The sequence below is a fragment of the Papilio machaon genome, chromosome 16 (genome assembly GCF_912999745.1).
Source record: "Papilio machaon chromosome 16, ilPapMach1.1, whole genome shotgun sequence".
Taxonomy (NCBI): Eukaryota; Metazoa; Arthropoda; class Insecta; order Lepidoptera; family Papilionidae; genus Papilio; species Papilio machaon.
In genome coordinates, this window is record NC_060001.1 from 7,187,842 (window position 1) to 7,198,980 (window position 11,139).

Genomic DNA, 11,139 nt, shown 5'->3' on the forward strand with positions numbered 1-11,139 from the left:
TAGTCAAATGTCAACCGGTGAGCATTAAGTCAAGTTATTATAACTCACAAGCGCCCCATGTCAACGTCTATAAGTATCACAACTTTTTTTCGTACTGTAGCTGTCATTTCTTTTTGATGTAAGTCATTATGTAGGCCAATGTAGGTTTACAGATTTTCAGACAGAACTGACATCGACAGCAGCGCCTCTCTCACGACTAAGTTTTTCTTGTTTGAATATACCATTGAAATGTCACCATTCCAAATTGCCGTAATATTACAATTCAGTTAATGAATTCATTTGATATGCAACTTGTCCAATCCTATTACGATTTGCCTTTAAGCAAATTACAATCGGGTGACACGTTCACGTTTTGACGGTGACAACGCAAAAACCACTCAGATTTTTGAAGATTCATACTATAATCAGTTACAATTAACTTTTTTATATTCATTAATGTTGTCATATTTCGTCTTTAGACATAGAAGGATTCTTTTTATATCATAAGGTGGCAAACGAGCAAGCGGTCACCTTAGTCCGCCTAAACAGCAAAGCGACCGCTGTCCATAGACATCCGCAATTGCAGATGCGTAGCCTACCTTTAATCGACAGAGGAGGGGACGCAACGAAAGAGGATATATCCGTCCTCCTCCGTCAAATCCGCTTCCCCTTACCATCCTCCGTTACTATCTTTCCTTATAAGAAAAAGGTGGGAAAGGAACGTGGACTAATATTTGGCCACCGGCACCACAGTCATGAGACGAAACGCAGAATTGCTTCCACTTCACGCGCCTCTCTTCTGAGTGGTCGTGGTATTGCACCGGTCGACCCGGCACATTCGTGCACTCAACAAATAATGTTGCGGGATCTAACGCTGTCAAATTGAATTTGTCACTGTGAAATTATATAATTTTAAGGCTTGATGACATATAGAGGATGCTATACATTCTTGATTAGAGTACCCCTACCCTTTAAGTTGTTGCAAATATCAAAAGGCAACGGCCATTTCGCTATTTTAGCGAATGCAAATGACCGCTTGCACGTTTGACACATTTTACTAAAAAATAATAATTAAACTAAAACTATCTTAGTATTGTATTTATTTAATCATTAGTATCAGAAATGTAAGTTCTATTTTTGTTTGACGGATTGCTTGTTTGTTGTGTGAGATTCCATACAAATCTTGACTATGTCGCTCACGGGACCATCGATCAATAACCACAAAATGACCCCAACGACGAATGTAACAACCATTATCCCTCCAGCCTGCACCTGTACAAAAAAGTACTATAGTATTTCAAAAAATATAGTTAGATGTTTAAAACCCCTTCTTACAAAAGAGTATGTTTTCCTCTTAAATATGTATGACCCAGTATTGGTTTTGGTGGGTGTTATCGAATCGATCGAGCGGACCATCCATACCGTCCTGGGCTGTTTTATACTTACTAAAATATATCTTGAAAAGTAATTGAGTGTTTTTGTGTTGCCGATTACGAGTCGCATTACGGTGAACTGCGTTACATAAGTTGTGTACGAGACGCGAGCCACCCAAATCCAACCGTCCCACTCCGCTAGAGCGCGAACGAAATCTGAAAATGTTTGTTTAATTATAGTTTTTTTTCTGTTTTATTTTTTGAATAGAACGTCTTATCTCTATTTACTTATTATTTCTATTTACTGATTATTATTTTTATAAGTCGTGGCAGAACCCTGCGACCATAGAAATGAAGGACGGGTTGTACAGAAGATATTGAAAGCAATTTAACTGCAATAGTTTCCGTCTATCAAAGCTTATTCTTCTGATTGATCTTAGGTTACATTGTAACCGCTACATACGTCACCGCTACATACGTCAACCGATCACCTAAGTCCGCCTAAATAGCAAAGCGACCGCTGCCCATAGACATCCACAATTGCAGGGGCGTTACCTACTTTTAATCGATAGATGAGGGAACGCTCAGAACGAGGATATATCCTCTTCCTATGCGTCCCCTCCTCCGTTAAATCTAATTCTCCCTCCCATCCTTTTTATAAGGATATAAGGAAAGGACTTAAAGTGGACTTAAATTAGGCTGCCGGCAGAACACTCGTCAGACGAAACGCGGAATTGCTTCCACTTCACGCCTGTCTTCTGTGTGGTCGTGGTATTTCACTGGTTGACCCGGCCTATTCGTTTACCCAACAAATGTTGTTATTGCAGGATGTACCACTGTTAATTTACTTACTCTCCATTTTGAACACCAAGCCAACAATGCCTACAGCACAGATTGCTGCAAGCAAAGGCCTTAGCAGCATTTGATGCAAAACCCGTATATAAGATGGTAAAGGCGGCCCATCCTGGTAGTGAATTATATTCAGGACTAATAGTCCGTATACAGCGGGTAAGATCAACCAGTACAAAATCTTGAACTTCTGTAAATAAAACAAAAACTGTGCCAAAAAGAAGGTATTTTTAAAAAGCCATCATCCATAATGACCGATTAGAGATAATTTGTTAATATTAACAAGTAATGAATTGTTAGTACGAAGACCTAGCAGAATTATATTTTTATAAGGTGGCAAACGAGCAAGCGGCCACATGAATTCGCCAAAATAGCGAAGTGGCCGCTGTCCATAGATATCAGCAATTGCATTTGATGGTGCGTTGCCTACCTTTAATCGATGTAAAAGGGAACAGAACGAGAATATTTCCCCTCCTACGTGAAATCCTTTCCTTATAATAATAAGGTAAGAATGAAACGCGGACTAAAATCAGATCTCTAGCACGTACACTCATCATAAGAAACTCGGAATTACTTCCACCGCCTATGTTCTGTTTGGTCGAGGTATTTCACCGGTTGCGTGGGCACATTCGTGCAACAGATGTTGTGCTGATGTAACAGTTAACATATAAATCTAACAAATTGTCCACTGCATAAATCAATGTCATCAGCAGTTTAAAACTTGTTGAAATCGTTGTTGCGAACATACCTTGTACTTTTGTATATCAAATTGACTTTTTTGAAAACGATAAATAAGTACGCCAGTGACCAGTCCGATAACATAAGCCGGAACGTTGGTGTGAGTAGGTTTATACAGGTAGTCGAAATTAGGATCCTTTGCAAATAACTCCAGCACCGAACTGTAAAAGATACAACAGTTATCTTAAAGTAAAGATGAAAGACTTTTTCTAGGTTTTAAGGTTTACAGAATCAAATCTCAAAAAGACAAAGAAAAAGTCACTTAATATGGTCGCCGTTTTAGTTGTCAATTTACTTTTTTACAACTAAAATAAACAATATAAAATGTATTGAGCTAGCTTTGATTTAAATTGATTACATGAACTTAAATTTTTAATGGATAAAAGTAGCGAGTTATAAAGTTTTATAGCGAGTTGTAAATTTTTCTTTATTTATTAATTATATTTTATTATTATAATTACTTTGGTTTGACTGTCATCAAGGTTCTAAAGTCATAGAGATAAGTGACTATTCCTGAAGATATAATTCCGATCAAGAATGCCGATGCCAATATGGCTCTTCTCCAGAATTTATTTCTCACCAAAATGAAAACTACGAGCCCGAAGAAGAACAAATGCATATCCGCTGCTAAATACCTGTAATTAAAAAATATACATGTCAAAAACGGGACAACGTTAACTTTGTCAGTTTACAATCAGACTAGTCATAATAGGGTCTTGTTAAATTATAACTTATGTGAAACGCATCAAAAAAAATAAGTTATAAGTTAATACTGTAATTTAAAATTAATACTGAAAATTTTAAAATTGTGGGTTATGATTGTTTACGTAGGCACCTATAAAATCTCTCTCTTTCTTACTACTATTTGGTGGTGAGGTTAGCTTTCTTTCATCCACTTTGCTATGTCAGCCCTAGGTCATCAACATCTCGAGCGGTTGCTTCCCTCTGCGAAGTTGTTATTTCGTAGAGGGGGGCAAGGGAGCGGGAGCACGGGGAAAATCCCCTGGTACCCCCGCTCCGACGTAGAAGAGTGGGGAGGCAAGGGCGGCAATATGTCGCCGCCCTCGCCTCCCCCCTCAACAGCCTTAGGGTGCCGGATACGGGGGGATCCGTCACCTGTGGCTAGGAATCGACCTCCCCTGTAGTGGGAGCTGCCTCGGCAGCTGGCGCAGGCGGGGTTGCGGACGAAAGCGAAAGCGTGCCCGCAAAAAAAAAAAAAAAAAAAGGTCATCAACATCTCCCTGGCCTTTTCCCACTCACGTAGGGTCGGCACACAAGGTTTTAACAAACCTTAAAGTTTTGACTTAATTTTTTACGGCCGCATGCCTGTCGCCAACCCTCCTTGGAAGGAATAACTTAAAATAAAATATAATGTAAAGTAAATAATTTGATTATAGCTAATTTGAAAAATAATTCAAAATTGCTTCTAAAAATACACTAACAATAAAAATGTCAGCCGTAGGTACACAGCAATTAACATTACCATGTATGAGGCATGCAGTGAGACCCGCTATTGTAGTTTGTTAAAAAGAAGAAATTCCACATCCAGTATCGTCTACAGTCTTCTATTACACGTGTACCAAGCAGCTGGAAATTCAATTGAACGAAGCTTATAGTTATTAACAGTACATATACTCGTACAAGATAAAACACTTATATTTTTTACATAATGTAAGTGGACAATGTATCGGCTTGTTGTCTATTTAATAGTTTTTTTTTCTATTGACTATTGCTTCTACTCTAAATGTATACCAGAATGTGTGTGTATTGTCTCGTAAAAATAATTGCTATTACCTGCCATAAGGGACCAGAACCGAAATGTCGCATCAACGTTGATTCCATTCCCAGGCAGATGACGAATGAAGGTATTAATCTAGAAAAATAAAATAACAAAATTTTATAAAAAAATCCTATAAACATTTACAGCTAGAGTAGGCCCATGGCACTGTAAGTACATAAAGTAGCAATAAGTTGTAATCATACTTCTAGATTTGTGGGGATTACAAGTGATATTATTTTTGCTTAAATATTGTACTGAACAAAATTTCTTGACTATTTCAAAACTGATCTTTTTTACCTTAACCATCTTTTAAATAGATTATTCCTAAAAGTTTTCAAAGTCATTGTATTCCTCTCAGCCGATCTCTTCATGTTATAACTTAAAAGAATGCCTCCCATGACAAAGTAAGCTTGTACTGCCAGGGAACCGTTCAACAGTATGTGACATGAAAGATTTGAGTACATCTGGAAAATATAAAATAAACAATAAGCAATTTAACCAACTATTAAAGCATAGACATTTCGCGAAAGAGTTCGAATATTAAAACACGGACGGACCTGGAGTCCACGTTGGCCGTATTGGTTGATTTCACACATATCTTTGAATTTCTTCGCAGTTTTTTGGAAATTGAATGACTATGTTTTCTTTCAGAACTGTCGAGGCAATTAGTTTATTACTTACTTTATTACCTATTATAGGAAAATGTCATTAGATGTATTAGATTTTAGATGGTATACTTGTGATAGCATCATAAATAGGTGATAAATGATCGCTCTTACGTATCTACAGAACAATATTCGATTCGAAGTAGGAAAAGAATTTAATTATTTAACATTACGTAAAATTTTACTAACCTTTTCGAAGTCATGAGCATTGGCGATGATCATCACAAATGGCAAAATTGAATGTCCAAACACGAAGTGAATCATGATAATAGCTCTGAAATTGACGATTTTTTTACTTATTGGAAGCTTTTTAATAGTGGTTGAGCCCACATTAGCATATTTTGCTAGATGGGCCGGCACGACCGGTATACATATGTAATACAACGACCAAACAGAAGACTGGCGTAAAGTAAGTTATTCCGCGTTTCGTCTGACGAGTGTGCGTGTCAGAGGCCTAATTTTGGTCCTCTTCCCCTTCCCACCATTTTCTTAAAACAAAGAGAAGGGAAGGTGGATTTGGCAAATGAGAAAAGGCATAGAAAGTGGTAATATCCGCTTTCTGTGCGCCCCTTTTTGATGCACCGATTAAAAGTAGACACACATCTGCAAATGCAGATGTCTATTGGCAAAGGTTACTTTGCTATTTTCACGAATTCAAATGGTCGCTTGCTCGTTTGCTACCTTTGGCTATTGAAAAAATTTCCGACATTATTTATTTATTTATTTCTTATAATAAAGAGACAAGTTTAAAAAATAATATGGTACGAAATTATTACTAAAAATATTGTTGGGCTATGATTTTCAATAACAAATTTTAATTTTTATCGGAAAAAATACAAAAAAAATGCTGTAGTATAAAAAGAAATAGACAGATTTTACCTGATACCGTCCATTCCTTTCAGTCTTTCAACTGGAGGCTTTATTCTATAGTCGTTCTGTTGCAGTCTGGACCAGGAACGAATTATTGAAAAGGACATTAAGATATCCATACCTAAAACATTAAAGAAATAAGCTTTACATCTTTGAAATATCTATCCCATAGTCGTGATGCTTTTAGGTTGGTAGGTTACTACTAGGTTGTCCGATAAGTTCGTTCTGATTTCCGATAGGTAGCTTAGAAAAAACTTGAATCTTACTTCTTACTAATATTATAAATGCGAATGTTTAGATGGATGGATGGATGTTTGTTTGAAGGTATCTCCTGAACAGCTTAACGGATCACGATGAAATTTGGCATAGATGTAGATCATAGACTGGAAGAACACATAGACTACTATTGTTGGCTCTGTAGCGATTAACTGTGGATTTCCATTGTCTTATTTTCTTGCCATCAACTCAAATAGCAATATTTTAATGCAAGTATTATGGCAGTAGAATTTAGAATTTAGAATTACGGTAATATTTTAAAGTATCCTTCACGATGCGTTTACAGCACCGTATCTTTTTAATAATTGAATACAGCTGGAATTTAATTTACGTACGCTTCTACAAAATATACATATACATACACAAAAATATAAATTGGAGTCGGTTTCCTGTTTGTTAATTTTTATTCAAATTTTAAATAAAACGTTTTACGTTTTTTTTTTCTTTTTTATAATTACTTTACATTCTATTCCATTATTTTCCATCCAACAAATTATGCTTGTAGCAACATGCAAAAAACGTAAAAAAAAACAAAGTAAAAAATTAACAAATATTACCTTTGGTGTTAGGCTTTTTGTACACAAAAACGTCATACAGTGTAGCAACAAGATTAACAATTATAATCAAAATACATATTGAACCAACAATTATATCCCAAAAATCCAATTTTATATCTCTTTCAGTAGAATAACAATAAGGTGATGTTAAGAGTTTGGCTTTTAGTTTGTATTTCTTCCATAGAGATTTATTGATACACGTCTCAAGGGAGTTGTTTAAATTCATCGCTATGTCTTGCTTGTTCATGTTACATGTTCTCGTCACACAAACACCTTTATACAATTTACTGTGATCGAAATGTTTCAAATCCCACGCCGAATAGTTCTGTTTGGAATAAAAATAATTTATTAATTTTCTTTGACAAATGTTGTTTATCAATAATATATGTATGAAGATTCGATGATTTATTATACTGGAGTGGAATTTAATCTAAGATTTATTTTTTATATTACAAGATGGCAAACGAGCAAGCTGCCACCTGAATTCGCCGAAAGAACGAAGCGACCGCTAGCCCAATTGCAGATGCGTTGCCTATCTTTATACAACCGAGGAGTGGACGCTCTGGAAGAAAATATTTTCCCTTCGTATGCGTTGGAGACCTTTGTCAAAATCCACTTCCCCTTTCCATCCTTTCCTTATAAGAAAAGGGTTTGAACGGAAAGAGGGCTAAAATTAGGCCTCCGGCGCCACATTCGTTAGACGAAATACGGTATGCTTCCAATTCACGCCTGTCTTCTGTGTGGTCGTCGTATTACACTGGGTGAGCTGGTCAAAGGTCAAAAGGCTCTTAGCCAAAATTCATTTCACATACCAATGTCTTTGTCGTGGTCTTTGCATTATTACTCTTCCCCTCTTTCTTATAGCCATAATTATTTTGACTATTACGTATAATATAACTACTAATAACAAAGCAGCTTAAGATTGTGTTCGCTTGGTCTACTGGAAAAATGTTTGCTAAAAAATTCAATTTTAAGGAGAAAACCGTACCGCTATCAAATCCATGACATCATTAGGAGTATCCGAAACTAATTTCAATTGCATGGTACAATATAATGCATCAGAATCTTGTAAACAACTATCATAATCGTCAATATGGTTCAGTGGAGGCATGAGTTTGTAGTCCGCATCTGAAAAACAATACATAATTTTTAACAATGTATTTGGAGCACTCAATTGGACTATGGCATTCCTTTACAAAAGTCATGTGCGTATATCTTACTAATATTCTAAATACGAAAGTTTAGATGTATGGATGGATGAAGATGGATGTTTGTTTGAAGATATCTCCAGAACCGCTCAACGGATGTCGATGAAATTTGGCACAGATGGAGGACAAGGTCTGGAAGACCGCACAGGCTACCAATTTCTGTTCGCATGATGTATTTAACCAGTTTTTATTATCAACAAGATTTTCGTTTATTAGTAGTAGTAGTAATGTTGCATGAACTTCTTTTTTTTTTGTATACCTTATATTAAAAACATTCAAATCGTTCCACCTGAAAAAGTTTGGCGGATGTTGTGAGCATAACCTTACGGTAAGCACGTAAAAATAAAATGTTAGCATAACTTTTTATCATTTATAAATCTACAAATATGAGTTATTAGCTTTTGTCCGCGACATGGCCTGCGCGGAATTTAGTAAAAATCTAGATATAACTATGTTACTCAGTGATAGAGCCAGTAGTAGCGAGTAGCTTCCTATACAATGGCATTACAATTTTTGAAATCGGTTCAGTAGTTTTTGAGTTTACGCGTTACGTACAATAATGTAAATTTTTCCTTTTTATAATATTACTAGCCTCAGCACGCGACTCTGTCCGCGCGGAATTAAAAAAATGAACTTTATAAGTAGCCTAACGATGTAAACATCCTAGTAAAATGTCATCAGGATCCGTTGAGCCCTTTCGGAGATAATTTCTAATAAACATCAACAGTACCCTCTGTCAATAGAGAATAAAAAATCATTACACGCTTTAACAATGAGGTGATCCACTGACTTCCCCACTCGGCAAATACCGTCTTAGATTTGCTTATTATAAAGTATTCTAGTCATTATTGCATTCACCCAATTGAATCATTGATTTCTGACTCGACTTGTTGATTTTTCGATACTAATTCCAAGTTGCACATAAAGTGTGGCCCCCAATCTGTACTTCATTATTTTTAGATTTATGTTCCAATAACTTAGTTAAATCCTTTTTCTAATATCAATTCACTGTTAATACATTTATGAAATAACTGATATAAATCAATTTACTTACCGTCAAGTGTGTATATGACACCAGAACATTGATGAATATATAAAATTAATAACACAAAACCTATTTCCATAATTTCCTTCTAGCACTTGAATTTTACTCTACAAAATTAATTTCTAGTTTTATATTTAAAAGCACAAAACATAAATATAATGGGAATAAAGATCACAATACTCTTTCGGTTAGTTGAAAATGTTATAGTGGTTTAAAACAACAAAGGTCATTTGTAGTGTACGCTCATTACTTATATACTTTTAGAGGCAAGTTTTTTTTGTTAAATAATTTGCTTTTCGGCAAGTAAAATGTAAGAAGCGTTTGCTTTATAGAATTACTCATTTTTTATTATAATATCGCAATTAGCAAGCAGCCACCTATGTAAATTCACCAAAATAGCGAAGAGACTGCTGTCAATACATATCGGTATTTGCAGATGTGTTGCCTATCTATTGATCGACAGAGGAGGGGACGCACAAAAAAAGGATTCCCTTTCTTGTACGTGAGTGAGTCCCCACCGACAAAGCCATTCCCATTCCCATGCCTTCCTTACGAGAAAAGGTTGGGAAGGGAAAGGGGATTAAAATTAGGCCCCTGGCACACATACACTCGCCAGACGAAACGCTGAATTGCCTCCACAAAACGCATATCTTCTGTATAGTCATGGTACTTCACAGGGCGAGATTCGTGAAATAGATGTTGTTGTTGCTGCCGTCTACCACTGTTGAAATCATATTTGTTAAAAAAGATATCACATTTTTTTTTACCAACTTAAAATATTTTAGGATGTGAAAGTTAATTAAGATGGATTTATTAAATCTTTAAGCTCATTTTTGTTTTAGAATATGTTCTGTTAATTTGCCTTTTGATTGCAGTGTCACTTGAACATAAGTACATCGAATAGAGACGACTTTATGTGTCTGTAAAGACAACTCGCAAATTTGCGTAGCTGTAGTGTCTTCTCGTTGCTTTTAAATCAACCTAAATAAACGTTTTCTTGAAAAACTCACCAAGATGTAAATTAACATGTATAGTAGCTACATGCATGCAGATTTGCATAAATTAATGTTGCAAATATCTTCCTCGCAAGATTTTTTGCTATATTATATTATCTACAATTATGACAAAAAATATAAACTTAAGTAACTAACTAAAGCAAGCCATGTTCAGTTTATTTGTTTGGTCAAAATTAAAAAATATATATACACATATGGAACAAATTAACAGGATGTAACGTATGTTACAAAAATTCAATAAGCTGACATTTCTGAACGGATTGATGACTCTGTGGCGCGAGCTGTCAGTTGATTTTACGACTTGTCACTGTCACTTTTTACCTTGACCTCGATGCGAAGGGCATCGACCCTGTATAACCTATAATTTTTATGTCTTTATTTAATCTTATACCAAATTCTTACTTCTTATCGAAATAAGAATTGCTCCCCGTACTGGGGAGTAAGTTTGGAATTTTACAACATCGACATCCGACGGCCGACTGGCTTGATAAAGCCTAACGACCACTGATTGCTACTCACTCCTGGCATCGCTTCGCAACCAGGCTCAGCTCACGACTGGCTTGATATAGCCTAACGACCACCGATCACTACTCACTCCTGGCATCGCTTCGCTCCCAGGCTCAGCGCGTTACAACTAGCAAGGAGCGTGCGGTACCTCAGGAACAGGGCCAGACCTTGGCGGAACCCTCTTTTATTAGTTTAATTTCTTTATAAAATTGATCAATATTTTCTTTTTATTATTCATTTTATTTACTAATATAACTTATATTCTTTTCTAATTTT

General features: G+C 35.9%; 1 protein-coding gene across 1 annotated transcript; it reads right to left on the reverse strand.

Moving 5' to 3' along the window:
• Positions 1-1,081: 1,081 nt before the first annotated feature.
• LOC106716663 (nose resistant to fluoxetine protein 6-like) lies at positions 1,082-9,534 on the reverse strand. Its single transcript, XM_014510224.2, has 13 exons — positions 9,350-9,534; positions 8,076-8,215; positions 7,088-7,412; positions 6,264-6,375; positions 5,574-5,658; positions 5,017-5,183; positions 4,734-4,812; positions 4,423-4,526; positions 3,401-3,574; positions 2,950-3,100; positions 2,205-2,391; positions 1,426-1,568; positions 1,082-1,251 (listed from the first exon to the last, which is right to left on the reverse strand). Exons 1-13 carry the CDS (start codon positions 9,417-9,419, stop codon positions 1,111-1,113), a joined length of 1,878 nt encoding a protein of 625 aa, XP_014365710.2. The 5' UTR covers positions 9,420-9,534; the 3' UTR covers positions 1,082-1,110.
• Between the last annotated feature and the right edge of the window lie 1,605 nt (positions 9,535-11,139).

What these genes read in the sequence shown, in the direction of transcription:
- LOC106716663 (XM_014510224.2), bottom strand. Translation starts at nt 9,419, where the DNA reads ATGGAAATAGGTTTTGTGTTATTAATTTTATATATTCATCAATGTTCT. An exon ending in GTTCTGGTCCCTTATGGCAG is followed by an intron (nt 4,527 to 4,733) that starts GTAATAGCAATT and finishes TTGAATTTCCAG; the next exon opens with CTGCTTGGTACACGTGTAAT. An exon ending in TTGATGACAGTCAAACCAAA is followed by an intron (nt 3,101 to 3,400) that starts GTAATTATAATA and finishes TATCTTTTACAG; the next exon opens with TTCGGTGCTGGAGTTATTTG.